This window comes from Brachycentrus maculatus, unplaced genomic scaffold (assembly GCF_059751285.1).
Source record: "Brachycentrus maculatus isolate JH-2025_06_01 unplaced genomic scaffold, ASM5975128v1 h1tg000349l, whole genome shotgun sequence".
Taxonomy (NCBI): domain Eukaryota; kingdom Metazoa; phylum Arthropoda; class Insecta; order Trichoptera; family Brachycentridae; genus Brachycentrus; species Brachycentrus maculatus.
In genome coordinates, this window is record NW_028281098.1 from 93,793 (window position 1) to 110,939 (window position 17,147).

The 17,147-nt window shown below is 37.7% G+C and overlaps 2 protein-coding genes across 2 annotated transcripts in view; one reads left to right on the top strand and one right to left on the bottom strand.

The window, feature by feature from the left end:
* Window positions 1–17,147, bottom strand: part of LOC148303758 (dynein light chain roadblock-type 2-like) — a 124,871-nt gene that overhangs the window by 64,261 nt on the left and 43,463 nt on the right. The window lies entirely within an intron of this gene.
* LOC148303760 (sushi, von Willebrand factor type A, EGF and pentraxin domain-containing protein 1-like) overlaps window positions 1–17,147 on the top strand; it is a 62,678-nt gene that overhangs the window by 35,537 nt on the left and 9,994 nt on the right. Inside the window, exons 17-22 of the mRNA XM_088269380.1 lie at window positions 4,086–4,199; window positions 4,915–5,056; window positions 5,499–5,578; window positions 6,375–6,560; window positions 8,125–8,251; window positions 16,392–16,567. Of these exons, the coding sequence (XP_088125506.1) occupies window positions 4,086–4,199; window positions 4,915–5,056; window positions 5,499–5,578; window positions 6,375–6,560; window positions 8,125–8,251; window positions 16,392–16,567 (825 nt within the window). The remainder of the gene's footprint in view (window positions 1–4,085; window positions 4,200–4,914; window positions 5,057–5,498; window positions 5,579–6,374; window positions 6,561–8,124; window positions 8,252–16,391; window positions 16,568–17,147) is intronic.

Sequence of the window (17,147 nt, forward strand, 5' to 3'; positions counted from 1 at the left end):
TTATCAAATGTTAATAATATTAGTATATAACCACTCACCGATATTTTTATGTCGGTTTCGAGACGTACCCGTCTCTTCGTCAGGACAATCACTACCACAGCATGCAAACAATACCACCCTTCACCACCATAGCACCATTTACACACTCAAAACTACACAAAATGTCTAACACATGCGATTTTTGGTCGACCCGAAGACCAACATGCACTAAAGGTTTCAGCACAGACATACGTTACGAGCCGAGGTCAAACATGCGCTAGGTTCTGTTTGAATGACAAACGTACTACCGAGCTACGCCTCTTTAAATGGCAGGCGCTTGATATAATTGTGTGCAAGTGATTGATATAATCAAAGTAGTGATGATAAAATTAGAATGTTTGCGCATAGATAGTGATTTTTTTTTTAGTTTTGTCGAGCCAGTTTAAAACAATAAAACTAACTAACTAACTAACTAACCATCACGCCGCTTCTCCGAAGGGGTACGCAGAGAGAATAGAGCGCCACACCACTCTGTCCTTGCAAACATTCTTCGCCTCTTCCACGTTCATGCCTCTCCTCATACATACCCGCCGATTGTTACGACTCCTAACCTGACCACTTTCAAGTATTTGGCATACCTGATCGTGCCATGTTTTTCTGTCTTCCTCTGCTTCTTTTCCCAATAAAATTCGCCTCATAGATTTGTTTTACCGTTCTTTCCCACTCATTCGTTCTACATGTCCAAACCATCCCGAAGACCAACATGCACTAAAGGTTTTAGTACAGACATACGTTACGAGCCGAGGTTAAACATGCGCTAGCTGCTGTTTGAATGACAAACGTACAACCGAGCTACGCCTCTTTAAATGGCAGGCGCTAAGTGATTGTTATACTCAAAGTAGTGATGATGAAATTAGAATGTTTGCGCTATAGATAGTGAAATTTTGTGAAGACGCGCCAGTTTAAAACAATATTGATCATTCAATTTTTTCTTCTCAAAAACCATTTATTTTATATATACATAAGTACATTTACATACTACAAAATGCTGTTTTATTCGAGTAGTTTTGTATCGTGGGTGTACTGGCAAAAAACGTTAACTCGAAAATATTCAATTTTGACTTAGTGATGCATATTATAAAGTTTTCAACGTTCGATAAACTGGAAAATACACTAAGTAGTTTGAAATGTCATGTACATATATCTCTCACTCCTTTCAAGAACGTCATAAATCAAAAATCGTCAATTTTCAGTTATACATGTTTTCGGAACGCCCAAAAATTGTTCTATATTCCAGCAAAAGAGGCATATTTTTAACTTAATATTTACCCGCTATAGGGCAGAAAGTATTGTTTTTGCATTTTGAAGAAAAGTTATTGTTTAATTATTTTTTTAAATATACTTAATATTTTTTAAATGGAGAAAAAACCTTCAGGTTTCACCTAAAATATCTGTTGCACAGTAAAAAGTTCAATAAATGGCTTGATATTTATTTTTAATACATTGTATTATATTTTCAAACATTAAAAACGTTCTCCTGAAAAATCAAGTTTTTTGATTTATGACGTTCTTGAAAGGAGTGAGCGATATGTGGTTTTAAAAGTAAATTCAACTTAAGGTTTAAAAGTTAGTATTTTATTTATAATTAATTAATTAATTGATTAATATCACCCTGGACTGGTACAAGAAGCGCAGGCTGATCTTCTTGCCTTCACGCAATTAACGATCAAGATAACACTGCGTCACTACGATGCAGTGCCTATGCACCATTGGGTGCGGACAAGGGTTAGAAGAAGAATTTTATTCAGGCTAAAAGCTTTAAATAACAGGGATTATTCAAACAGGGAGTTAACGTTTTTTATCAGTATACCTTCGATACATTCTCCCCAACACCAGAAAGAAATACTTAAATCGGTCAATATTTGAGGAAATATTATTAATTTTGTGCACTTAAGGAGCATTAAGGAGCATTTAAGCATTTTATGCACTTAAGGAGCATTGCACTTTAAGGAGCATTGCACTTTAAGGAGCATTGCACTTTAAGGAGCATTTAAGCATTTTGTGCACTTAAGGAGCATTGCACTTTAAGGAGCATTTAAGCATTTTATGCACTTAAGGAGCATTGCACTTTAAGGAGCATTTAAGCATTTTGTGTACTTAAGGAGCATTGCACTTTAAGGAGCATTGCACTTTAAGGAGCATTTAAGCATTTTGTGTACTTAAGGAGCATTGCACTTTAAGGAGCATTTAAGCATTTTGTGCACTTAAGGAGCATTGCACTTTAAGGAGCATTTAAGCATTTTATGCACTTAAGGAGCATTGCACTTTAAGGAGCATTTAAGCATTTTATGCACTTAAGGAGCATTGCACTTTAAGGAGCATTTAAGCATTTTGTGTACTTAAGGAGCATTGCTTTTTAAGGAGCATTGCACTTTAAGGAGCATTGCACTTTAAGGAGCATTTAAGCATTTTGTGCACTTAAGGAGCATTGCACTTTAAGGAGCATTTAAGCATTTTATGCACTTAAGAAGCATTGCACTTTAAGGAGCATTTAAGCATTTTGTGTACTTAAGGAGCATTGCACTTTAAGGAGCATTGCACTTTAAGGAGCATTGCACTTTAAGGAGCATTTAAGCATTTTGTGCACTTAAGGAGCATTGCACTTTAAGGAGCATTTAAGCATTTTATGCACTTAAGGAGCATTGCACTTTAAGGAGCATTGCACTTTAAGGAGCATTTAAACATTTTGTGCACTTAAGGAGCATTGCACTTTATGGAGCATTTAAGCATTTTATGCACTTAAGGAGCATTGCACTTTAAGGAGCATTTAAGCATTTTGTGTACTTAAGGAGCATTGCACTTTAAGGAGCATTTAAGCATTTTATGCACTTAAGGAGCATTGCACTTTAAGGAGCATTGCACTTTAAGGAGCATTGCACTTTAAGGAGCATTTAAGCATTTTGTGCACTTAAGGAGCATTGCACTTTAAGGAGCATTTAAGCATTTTATGCACTTAAGGAGCATTGCACTTTAAGGAGCATTTAAGCATTTTGTGTACTTAAGGAGCATTGCACTTTAAGGAGCATTGCACTTTAAGGAGCATTTAAGCATTTTGTGCACTTAAGGAGCATTGCACTTTAAGGAGCATTTAAGCATTTTATGCACTTAAGGAGCATTGCACTTTAAGGAGTATTTAAGCATTTTATGCACTTAAGGAGCATTGCACTTTAAGTAGCATTGCACTTTAAGGAGCATTGCACTTTAAGGAGCATTTAAACATTTTGTGCACTTAAGGAGCATTGCACTTTAAGGAGCATTTAAGCATTTTATGCACTTAAGGAGCATTGCACTTTAAGGAGCATTTAAGCATTTTGTGTACTTAAGGAGCATTGCACTTTAAGGAGCATTTAAGCATTTTATGCACTTAAGGAGCATCGCACTTTAAGGAGCATTGCACTTTAAGGAGCATTTAAGCATTTTGTGCACTTAAGGAGCATTGCACTTTAAGGAGCATTTAAGCATTTTATGCACTTAAGGAGCATTGCACTTTAAGGAGTATTTAAGCATTTTATGCACTTAAGGAGCATTGCACTTTAAGTAGCATTGCACTTTAAGGAGCATTGCACTTTAAGGAGCATTTAAACATTTTGTGCACTTAAGGAGCATTGCACTTTAAGGAGCATTTAAGCATTTTATGCACTTAAGGAGCATTGCACTTTAAGGAGCATTTAAGCATTTTGTGTACTTAAGGAGCATTGCACTTTAAGGAGCATTTAAGCATTTTATGCACTTAAGGAGCATCGCACTTTAAGGAGCATTGCACTTTAAGGAGCATTTAAGCATTTTGTGCACTTAAGGAGCATTGCACTTTAAGGAGCATTTAAGCATTTTATGCACTTAAGGAGCATTGCACTTTAAGGAGCATTTAAGCATTTTGTGTACTTAAGGAGCATTGCACTTTAAGGAGCATTTAAGCATTTTATGCACTTAAGGAGCATTGCACTTTAAGGAGCATTTTTGCCAAAAATATTCAGCAATTTTAGCATACATGTAAGAGAAAATCTCAGCACTCAGACGGTCGACTAACACATGTGATGTATTTTCAGGAACCATTGTACGCGTGGCATGCGGGAAGGGGTACGACTTGAATCTGGGCTACAATGCCACGGCTAAGTGCGTCAGGGGAAGATGGAAACCCATGAAACCACAATGTGAAATATGTATGTACATTTGATTATTCCCTCACACCAAAGGTTGACAATACTCATAGATCACCTTGCCTGCAGCCACCCAGTAATTTATTATTGCCTGTTTTATATTTTTTTTACAAAAATGTTAGTAATGTTATTATATAACCACTCACTGAGATTTTTGTCTACCGGTTTCGAGACGTATCCGTCTCTTCCTCAGGACAATCACTACACCACCATGCAAACAGCACTACCATAGCACTATTCACACACTTATTTCATTCAACCTCTTATCCGCACCCCAATGGTGCATAAGGTACTGCATCATATAAATGCAGTGTTATCTTGATCGTTAACACATGAAGGAAAGGTGATCAGCCCTTCGCTTCAGGTACCGTCCAGGCTAATATTGAATAAACATTAGTGAAAAAATCACTTGTATTTATTCTACCCCCCCTGGGAATCGAACCCGGAACCTGCAGAACGGTAGCCGAGCGTTCTGACCATTACACTACGGAGGCAGACACTTATAACTACATAAAATTTTAATCACATGTGATTTGGTCGACCGAGGACCAACATGCACTAAAGGCCAAGGTCTAATATGCACTAACCAGCTCCTGCTTCATCTTTGATGAGATGTCAAAAAATAAAATGATAGATGTTTCATCTCAAGCTGAGACGCCTTTAATAAAAATGTCCTTGGAGAAGGTATTCCAATAATGTGTTTTATTTTATTCCTCAGTGCCGTGTCATATTCCTGTAACGGAGAACGGGATCTTCAGCCTGTCTGCCCCGGAGGGAAGTCCGGACGACAGCGAAGTCCCGCTCAACGAAACCAGCGACGTGATGAATGGACAAGTGGTGCAGTTTTCCTGTGAACCGGGGTAAAATGTTACATATGTTAAAATTAATTGTTAACTTTGTGCTATGGTAATATAACACTCTCCTTATCATCCATCATTCACTTTGTGTAATACCACTTTAAAACACTATTTCATGACATGATTACCAGTTTCGGAATAACCATTCCATCATCAGGTCAAATGTAGACTGTGGTTATTCCGAATCTTCTTATCATTCATCGTTCACTTTGTGTAATACCACTTAAAAACAATACTTCATGATTACCGGTTTTGGAATAACCACAGTCTACATTTGACCTGGTGATGGAATGGTTATTTCGAAACCGGTAATCATGAAGTAGTGTTTTTAAGTGGTATTACACAAAGTGAATGATGAATGGAAGGAGAGTGTTTTAAAAAATGTAACATTTACAACATTTTGACTCATCTTAATAGTAAGTATCTGAAAAATTGCATCTTTCAGATACAATGTCCAGGGAGCTAGTAACCTGCGATGTTGGCATGGAGACTGGGCCGTCACTAGCATGCCGGAATGCATTCCAGGTAAAGATATCGCTCACTCCTTTCAAGAACGTCATAAATCAAAAATCGTCAATTTTCAGTTGTGCATCTTTTCGGAATGCCCAGAAAATGTACTATACCCCAGCAAAAGCGGCATATTTTTAACTTAATATTTACCCGCTACAGGGCAGAAAGTGTTGGTTTTTGCATTTTGAAGAAATGGTATCTTTTTCCATGGTATGGTATTTTTAAATATTTTTCAAATGGAGAAAAAACCTTCAGGTTTTAAACCTCTATCTATCGTTTTTAAAGGGACCTATTAAAATAAACTACGAATGCGGGAAAACAATGAATGCGGGATTAAGAGGTCAATACGCAAATAGATACGACTGAGTAAAGATACCGTCCTCCCAATCTGCATTTGTAGGCTAAAATTCTCAAAAGAATAGATGTTTCAGATGCAAATGTATTTATTTAAAAAAAATACAAACCTGAATAGAATTTAAAAAAATACTTTGTTTTTTAACTGTTTTATTTTCGTAAAAGTCAATAGTATATTTTCGGCTTCTGGTATCGGTTACACAAGCTTTCGATAGTTTCTATCCCATACGTTGCCGTTGAATGTAAGAAAATTGGAAATAATGTAAAAAAACCGACAAAATGTATCAAATATGCAGCTTCATTCAATAAATGCAGTAAATGGTGATAGAGAAACGATCGATGCGGTTTAGTTTAGTATGAAATTAAGTCGGGATAGAAGAAATAAACGACACATCCGGGAAAACGATTATTCGAGGAACGATAGATAGAGGTTTCAATGTATTATTCAATATTTCAGCCCCTTGTTCTCTTCCCGTTGTCCCCCACGGAGTGTACGCGGCGGGGTACCGGCCGGGCCTCACCACGGCGCACGGGTCTTCCGTAGGGCTCCATTGCGAGCGGGGCCACTCGCCCCCGGCCGTGCTGCAGTGCTCCCTCGGCGACATACGCATGCGGCCCCCCGAGCCCTGCCAGTCCATCGAAGGTAACTCGAAAAGATCTAGGTGCCAATGAAGAAAAATACGCATTTCACCCAAAAAATTTACTGGACTGGTCAACAAAATGTCAGCCGTGGATCTGATGTGATGTAAGCCAGGGTGACACACAGTCTATGCCACCTTGGATTTATTTTTCTTTATTTTAAATTATTTTGCAATATACAACATAATATAAAATACAAATACAAAAAATACATAAAATTTTAATACAAAAAAGATACCACAAAAATATGATTTAAAAAAACTCCAAATTTTTTTTTTTATTGTGCATTGAGTTGACGTATTCGCTACGCAATGCACAATAAAAACAACATTAAAGAGGTTTTTAAATCATATTTTCATATGGTGTACGGAGTGTGTGGAGATTTTTGGCAAGGGAAGGGTAATTAAATATCAGTATTTCAATGTTTTAGAATTAGTACATAAACCCTGAGGATGACAAGGTTCTTGTCGAAACCGATTGGATAAAGTGTACCAATAAAAAGTGGTCAAAACAAAGTTGTTTTATTTTATTAAGTTTTTAAAATGTGCCACAAAGTATCTCCGAAAAACATTCAAGAAATCTTACTTTATCCTTCTTCTTCTTCTTCTTTTTATAGATCCTAGGGATCTGTTTGTGCCTCCGCATGTCGCTCTTGAGATGTCGACTCCCAGCTGTCTTTCCATCTTTTCGGAGGTCTGCCTGGGGGTCTGCGTCCTTCAGGGTTGCCTTGGAGGACGATACGTGGAAGTCTGTCTTCTGACATTCTGTTTATATGTTCCTTCCAGCCTTATGGCCTTCGTTGTCGTCCCCACCTCACGATATCCTCCGTCTTACACATTATTTTATCCCTTGGGCTTAAATCAAGCATGGAACAGCACCTTGACTGACCTGATTCCCGTCCAATTTGCCTTCTGCCCATACCACGAGGACCCTCTATTTCGCCTTTTAACCGGATCCACGCGGCTCGCATAACCGTATGTGTTTTCACAAAGCATGCCCCATACGCGGCTGACATAAGCATATGTGTTTTTACTTTGCTCCAAGTTTCGAACCTCAGTTCAACTTGGAGAGTTTTTCATGGTGTGGAACTTTGGATAAAATAATACGTCAATCCTTGGCCTTATGACATCTGTTGAAATATCTGACTAATAATTTGTAACATCACATGGATAAATAAAAGAACAGATCCCTGATTTTTCTTGAGGTCGGTAATTAGTCCGCCCCATTATCATGCCCTATATCTGTCTCACTCTCGACGCTATGCATCGCCAGTGGGTAAGAGGGACACACAATGCGTGCTTTGATTTATTTATGTTACGATCTTATTTGTTTATATTACGATATATTTCAAGAATAATGTGACACGAGTGTATTATAGAGTACCAAAAAGGCACAATGAATCCCATTGAACATTTTTAAAAAGGAAAATAAATCGTTTCTTAACTAAATACATGATAAAAGTAATCATTTAAAAAACGACAAAATACTGCCGCGCACGGGCGTCTCTCAGGAACAAAGTTAATGCGGTTAAAATGTTAGTAATAAATGGTTTTATCTCCATTTTGCAGGTAACATTTCAAACATTCGCGAGGGCCAGAACTTCAGAGGCGGCTCGGACATCGTGAGGGAGGACTTTGACGAGCTGGAGTATCCCACCTCTTCGTCAACGGGGACAGACTGCGGCCCCCCCGCTAGGTAAAGTCACTCAATGCCGCCTTGCCCTTTCTACCCATTCTCAGACTTTGCCAGACTGATACCGGCTGTACTATCGACTCGATACGAGTAGCAAAGTATTTCAAGTAATGCATCAAGTACCTGGGTGTCGGAATAGACTGTCGAAATGCGTTGTCTCGGACGAATGTGCAGCAAAACGGTGTATTTGAATGGTGAAATGAAGCATAAATAATGTTGTGAATGATGTATGATCAATAAATATGATTCCCAGGGGGGTCAAATTAAATATGGGTGATTTTCATTCTCATATTTATTTAATATCACCCTGGACTGGTACAAGAAGCGCTGGGCTGATCACTGTGCCTTCATTAAATTAACGATCAAGATAACACTGCGTGGCTTTGATGCAGTTCCCTATGCAACATTGGGTGCGGATAAGGGTTAAAAGAAGAAGGTATGATAGATGTTCGAATGGTAATATAAGAATACAAGGCTAAAATAAACATTATCGATGAAATTAAGAAAGGTGTGTTGAGATGGTTTGGGTATGTGGAACGAATGAGTGAAGAAAGAATAATAATAATAATAAAAAATTATGAAGCAAATGTAGTTAGAAATAAGTAGTAGTTCATATACTTGGACGTGGTCAGGTCAGGAGTCGGAATAATCGGCGGGTATGTATGAAGGAGATGCATGAATGAAGAAGAGGAGAAGATTGTTTGCAAATACAGAATGGTGTGGCATTCTGTTCTCTCTGCCTACTCTAGAATGAAGCGACGTTAGAATCGTACGACATATGTATGAGTTCCAAAAATTTTTTTATTGGGGTTGTCAATCATGGATAGAATGGTGGATGTTACACGTGTGTAAAGTGAATGAATGTGGGAGAGGCGGAGAATGTTTGCAAAGACAGATTTGTGTGGCTTCCAGTTCTCTCTGCCTACCCCTTAGGTACACCATCTTGAGTTATTTTGTATCTGGTGCATTGTGCTTTCGTTAGTGTCTGTTATTTGTGGCTTTGTTTTATTTTTAAACATATATTTAAACGCGATGTTGCTTTAGATATTGTCAGTATCTTAGTGGAATATAAAAACACATATTTCTCCTCCGGATTTTCCTATCTTACGGCATAATGTGTTCTTCGAGTGACATTTCAATTGAGTCTGTCTGCCTCTAATAACAGACTTATAAAACACAACCTATTAAGGTATGTTGTATATGTCTGTCTATTATTAGGTTATATTTTATACGTCTATCTGTTATTTATTAGGTTATGTTTTATACGTCTGTCTGTTATTAGGTTATATTTTATACATCTATCTGTTTTAAGTTATGTCTGTTATTAGATTATGTTTTATATGTCCGTCTGTTATAAGGTTACGTTTTTAGGTTATGTTTTGAACGTATGTCTGTTATTAGGCTATGTTTCATATGCAGATTGTTTCCTAGTTGAAATCTCACCCAAAAAACATGTTTCAATTGAGTTAATCTGTCTATAATAACAGGCGTGTAAAACACAACCTAATAAGATTATGTTTTATACGTCTGTCTGTAAGGTTATGTATTATATGTCTGTCTCTTATTAGATTACGTTTTATACATCTGTCTGCTGTTAAGCTACGTATTACACGTCTGTCTGTTATTAGATTAAGTTTTGAATGTCTGTCTGTTATTAGGCTACATTTGATATGCAGATAGTCTCCTTGTTGAAATCTCACTCGAAGAACGTGTTTCCTCAATTTGTTTACAACATTTCGAAGCTATTACCGATCGCTTCTCTCGCAATCTATAAGAAGATAATTGGCTAGCATCGTTCAATAGTGCTTTGGATATTTGAATGTTTAGACTATTACGTTACCATGTTGTTGTCCGGACAAACGTCAAATCAAAGAATGCTCGGTCATCGTAATGAAACCTACCATAGACGTTTTATAGAGATACGTCCATCTGATGTAGTTCCTATGAATTATGTTATAATTGTGGATGAAGCCTTAAGTAATTTATAGTTTTGTTGATGCTACATCCATCTGATTTAGTTCCAATGAACTATGGATGTAGATGAGATCTCAAGTAATTTGTGGCTTTGTTTGTTCTCAAGTAATCCGATGTAGTTCCTATGAACTATGAATGTGGGTAAGACCTCAAGTAGCTTTGTTGGTGCTACATCCATCCGATGTAGTTCCTATGAACTGTTATTTTGGATGAAGCTTCAAGTATTTATGGTTTTGTTGCTACTCTGTCCATCCGATGTAGTTCCTATGAACTTTGGGCGTGAATAAGACCTCAAATAGCTTTGTTGATGCTACATCTATCCGATGTAGCTTCTATTAAGTATGAGTGTAGATGAGGGTTCAAGTATTACAATTTATGGCTTTGTTGATGCTACATCCATCCGAAGAACTATGGATGTGGATGAGGCCTCAAGTAATTTGTGGTTTTGTTGATGCTGCATCCATCCAATGTGGTTTCTACAAACTATTTGAGTGGATGAGGCATCAAGTAATTTCTGTTTATGGCTTTGTTGATGCTACATCCATCCGATGCAGTTCCTATGAACTATAGGTTGCTTTGGGAGCGAGTCCGGAAGCTTCTTTGATTTGTCGCCCGGAGAGGAGAGTCTAGTGTGAAGATAGTTGCAAAACGTTGGTTGTTTGATTGCATCCCGGGGCGCGTCAGCCTGAAGGGCAGCCAGCCATTCCGCAACGCGATGCCTTGGTAAGGTCCCTCCACGCTTCAATAATACTTCTTCCTTTCTTTCCGCTCTCTCTCGGCACCTCTTGTTTGGCAATCTCCACCTCTCAAGCACCTCTGCCCAGGGTCTATATTTCTTTCCTCACCTTTCTTATCTTTACATACCATATACCTCTCCTTGCACCAAGTATCTTTTTTTTAAATTTACAAACCATTTTTAGTGATGAGATTTTTTCTTATATGTACGCTGAAATTGCTGATGAATTTTCGTCAAAAATTGTCTTTTATTTATTTATTTATTCATTGGAAAACCAACAGAATATATATATATATATACCAAAAATATAAAAATAAAAATAAAAAAACCCTTATCCGCACCCCAATGGTGCATAGGGCACTGTGTCATATTAACGCAGTGTTATCTTGATCGTTTACACATGAAGGAAAGGTGATGAGCTCTCCGCTTCAGGTACCAACCAGTCCATGGTAATATTGAATAAATATTACAGTGAAAAAATCACTTATATTTATTTTACCCCCCTTGGGAATCGAACCCGGGACCTTCAGAACGGTAGCCGAGCGTGCTGACTACGGAGGCGGACATACCAAAAATATAATAATAAAAAAATTGTAATTCCAATTACAGGTTTTTACTTAAAAGTAATATATTGGTATTATTGGTAGTACAGTGCGATGTGGGGGAGTCTGGATGGTTCCATTCTCCTACAATTATTTATTTTATTTCAACGTATCGTAAAATGTCATAGCAAAACGCCCTTGAGGTAGTATTTTAAGAAAATGGCTCTTCACAAATAATTCAATTTTGGGTACAAATTTTGTAGTTCAACGCATATATTTATTTTTAGACTATGCCAACTCAAAAATTTAATGTAATTATATTATTATAAACTTGAAGTCCCATTAATGCTATCTCTAAAGGAATGATTAAAGAAAACACTTCGTTTTTTACCACTTGAGTTTTATTATAGACTACATGTTTCAGAAGTTAAACTTCCATCATTCAGGTCTGTATAATAACAGTTATTGAGTTATTATACAGACCTGAATGATGGAAGTTTAACTTCTGAAACATGTAGTCTATAATAAAACTCAAGTGGTAAAAAACAAGTGCTTTCTTTAATCATTGTAACATGTCTTACCACAAAGTTAATGCCGAAACAATAAATAAAATCTCTAAAGGACATTCTATTGTTGGCATAAAGGTTTACCTTTGGGGAAAATCACTGTTAGCATCACAAGTCAGTTCTCAGGTCTCTCGGGTCAGTATTTAACTTATCATTAATATTCCGGCACATTCTTTTCGCTCCTTTTTTATTTTTTCCCTTTCTCCGCTGTTGGTTTCTTACTCTATCTCTTTCAAACTCCTCCTGCACTGTACAATATTTTGGCGCATTCTTTCTTCAAGGATTGTATCATAATTTCAGTTTGGTGTTTAATTCCAGAATCTTCCATACATTTGCCATGCCATCGAATGCTCAAACATCACTTCATTCTTATCATAAAATCATTCTCGATACTTGTAGAGCCGACGGTGAGTTGGTAGGGTCCATACGTTTTTAGTAATTATTACGTAAATAGCTTAGAATATCTGCTATTGGCATTGTGACGGACACACTGCATGGACTCGTATAAAGGTGTCATCACTCCAGCAATGCTTGGGTCTTGAAATAGTATCACTCCAGCAATATTTGGGTGTTGAAATATTACCACTGCAGCAATATTTTAGTCTTGAAATATTATCACCGCAGCAATATTTGGGTCTAGTGCGTCTGCTACTCAGGTTCTTTTTGCGACCGCACTAGTAAATCTTTAAAACAGGTCCTTTTTGGGACTTCACTGTCTGGTGTGTCTGTAACCCAAGTTCTTTTTAAAACCACACAAGTGTCTTTTTACATTTTTTTTTACAAAAATGTTAATAATATTTGTATATAACCACTCACTGAGATTTTTATTATTTTCTTACAAACACACTTGTGTGTTTGTAAGACAGGTCCTTTTTGGAACCGTGATAGTGCATCCACAATAAAGATCCATTTTGAGACCACGCTAGTGTGTTTTGGAACTGCACTAGTGCGGCCATAATAAAGATCTTTTTCGGGACCACGCTAGTGTCTCTGAAAAATAGGTGTTTTTTTGGAATCCGTAACAAAGATCTTTCTTAGGACCGCGATAGTGTGTCCCTAGTATAGATCTTTTTTGGGAACGCTCTAGTGTGTCCTTACAAAGGTCCATTGTAGTACCCTGCCAGTGTGTCTGCTAGTGCATCTGTAATTAAGAACCTTTTTGGGACCACTCCAGTATCTGTTATACAGTTTATTATTTGGAACTGCGCTAGTGTGTCCATTATAGTTATCCTTTTAGGGACTGTGCTAATGCGTCCACAACACAAGTCTTTTTTGGGACCACACTAGTGAGTCCGTTACAATAATCTTTTTTGGGACCGTGCTAGTGCTTTCGTTACAAATATATTTACACTATTACTAGGCACTTTGAATTATTTGAGCACAATTTCGACACCTTTTGGTATAATTCATTGAGTATTGTTCAAGTTGATATGTAAGAAAACGCATGGTCTGATGTGTAGTCTGTTGGTGCGCTTCAATCATTATGTATGTATTTTTTTTCTTTTGTGGTAAGGCCTCTTAAATGGCTATATCCGTAGCATTCAAGTTTTGACATGGCCATTTTTTCGTTGTTGATATTTTTACTAGGTAGCCCTGGGATGCTCAAACCAAAATGGAGGTAGATGCTTTGTCTCTATTGAGGTACACACACACACACACACACACACACACACACACACATACTCGTACATATATTCTTCTTCTTCTTCATCTTTCCATGTTCGCTCCCTAGGTGGAGCATATGGCCGTCTCCAAGTCACTCTGTCACGCGCCGTCTCCTTGGCTTCCTCCCAGGTCAGTCCGGCGTCTCGAAGTTCCGCCGAGTATAGTCGGTGAATGGTCGTCAGCGGCCTTCCGGGGCGCCGGAATCCTCGGGGTTGGAAGAAGAGACGTACATATATAAACAAATATGCATATACGCATATGCAGTGCTATTTCGCTAATCCGAACGCTCCATAATCTGAAACGCGCTGTAATCCGAACGATTTCACGAGTCTGATGACGGGTCTAGCGAGCAGCTGATGCCATTTTCACAAATTTTACCTTCTGAAGCCGTGAAAGCTTTCAGCATAGCCATCAACTGGGCTGAACAGGTCGTCCAGAACACTAAGGATTTGATGGTTTTGAGATTAATACGTGATTTAGCCTTTGAACATCAATTGGATTCAATAGTTTTAAATAAAATATCTCATTTTTCAAGCTTAAATAATAATAAAATCTTCTTCTTCTTCTTCTTCTTCTTCTTCTTCTTCTTCTTTGTGTAGGCCTTGAGGCCTGTTTTTAAGAGGGTTTAGCCTCCTGCAATGTGGATTCCCAGCTATCGATCCATCTCTTTGGTGGTCTGCCCGTACAGTGCGATGTGGGGGAGTCTGAATGGTTCCATTCTTCTCACATTATCTCCATAAAAATGTTAAGATTTTTAATTATTCATTCAGTATCTAAATAAAAATGTTAAACAAAGATCGCTTTCGTAAACTGAAATTTCCCTTTTTCTGAAATTTTTCCCAAAACACAGGAATTCGAATGATTACCTAATCCGGACAAACCATTGCACTATTTACATTCTGATTAGCAAGCAGGCACTGTACGCATACACATAAATATATGTGTATAGATTCATATTATCCACTGACACTTCGTGATGGAATTGCATTTTTAATATATTATTAGATTAAAACCAATATTTTTAGCTTTTCCACATTTTTTTATTTGACCAGCGACCGGGTTTCGTCGTTACCGACATCATCAGACTGGTGAGAGGCTATACAAATTGTTGTTATATATAAAAAAAGGCAGGAGTTGATAACCATGATTTGATATAATTTTATTGAGAAATTAATTTAATTTGAGTGAATTTAAGTATTGTATGATATTAAAAATATTTTTTATAAAGGTTTTTTTTGTATTGAAAGCACGATTTTATTAATTACGATTTTATTAATCCGGTTAATTTTTACGAATTAACCGGATCCTCGCTAAACGCTGCCATCAAGTTGGCCCAGGACCGGGAAGAATGGAGAGGACTTGTGCACCAAGTGCCTGACATTCCAGAAGACCACGACGCTCAGCATTGAGCAAGAAGATGAAGATGAGATGATAAAATCGTGCTTTCAATACAAAAAAAACCTTTATAAAAAATATTTTTAATTTCATACAATACTTAAATTCACTCAAATTAAATTAATTTCTCAATAAAATTATATCAAATCATGGTTATCAACTCCTGCCTTCTTTTATATATAACATAACAATTTGTATAGCCTCTCACCAGTCTGATGATGTCGGTAACGACGAAACCCGGTCGCTGGTCAAATAAAAAAAGTGGAAAAGCTAAAAATATTGGTTTTAATCTAATAATAAAATATATGTGTATGATGTCAATATACATAACTCTGTCGACAAACCCTGATATGTGGACAAAGATTTGAACACACTCAAAACAATGTATTGTCATAGAACTCTGCTAATTTTTAGTCATAGTTTGATTTTAATTTGCACGTTTTAAGAGCACGCCTGTCAAGTTTACTCATTTGCTGTGTGAGTTGATATCTCTGATACCTTGAAATTTCGACTAGACTAGAAGATTATTATATTATTTTTATACATCTCATCAAAGATGAAGAAGAATATGGAAGTCAGCAGCAGGCACCTCAGTGGTTGGAGCGCTACGTGCAGCGCAGTCAAGGGATAACTGGAGAAGAGTCATTGCTTCTGCAAGGGTCACAGCCCTCAGCAATGAGGATTAAGACGGAGAAGAATGGAAGTCAGGGCATTTACTGGGCTGACGACCGTCATAGGCTGGTTTAAGTTATCACTTTACACACGTGTAACATTCTCCAATTCTACCCATTATTGACAACCACACTTCTTAAATTCTTGGAAGTTCCATATATATATGAACCAATTTTGAAACATTGTTCTTGAATCACTAGAACTTCACTAGAGACATCTATTGGTGGGACGAAAAGAAGCTTTTTATTGACCAGAAACTCTTTTATTAATATGTGAGGTCCGAATCCTGGATTATAATTATAAGTTCTGTATATATGTATATGATCCAATTTTGAAACGTTGTTCTTGAATCACTAGAACTTCATTAGAGACATCTATTGGTGAGATGAAAAGAAGCTTTTCATTGAGCAGAAACTCTTTTATTAGTATGTATGTATTCTTCTTCATCTTTGATGAGATGTCAAAATTAATATGAAAGTAACTCCTGTAATTGGAGATAATCCAGATTTTGTCAACAAGTATTTGGACACACTCAAAAGATTATTGTTTAGCATTGTGGTTTTGTTAAGGAGCCCTTTGGTTGGTGTCCGCAGGGTCCAGGGCACGCTGATCTACCGGGACGGGACTCCGTCGAGCGGCACGTCCCAGCAGCGGTACCCCCACGGCACGGAGGTGACCTTCCGGTGCATCGCGGCCTTCATGGGCGAGAAGTCCACCTGGAAGATCGTCTGCGACTCGGGCAAGTGGGCGGGGAAGAGCGTGTCGTGCGGTGAGTCCGGACTCGCAACTTGATAAGGCTTATTCATTGTAGCTGCAGACTTACTTACTTACTTATAACCCTTATCCGCACCCAATGGTGCATAGGCCACTGCATCGAATTGACGTAGTGTTATCTTGATCATTACTTACATGAAGACAAGGTGATCACTCTTGCGCTTCAGGAACCAGTCCAGGGTAATATTGAATAAATATTACAGTGTAAAATCACTAATATTTATTTTCACCCTCCCTGGAAATCGAACCTGGGACCTCTAGCACGGTAGCTAAACACGCTGACCATTGCACCGCGGAGGCGGACAACTGCGGTAACTGCAGACAGTTGGTAACATGGACTGACAGAACAGCACTTCGGTTTTAAAAAGTTAAAAATTGGATATCTAATGGGTTTCTTTAAAACACCAGGATTACTGCCAGCAAGGATCCCGTGCTTTGCAAGAAAGACGGGCGAAAGTAGTAGTTAGCGACGGGAATTATTTCGATCGATGTATATCTCTCATATTACTTTTTGACATCTCATCAAAGATGAAGCAGAATATGGAAGTCTGGACATTTACGGGGCTGACGACCGT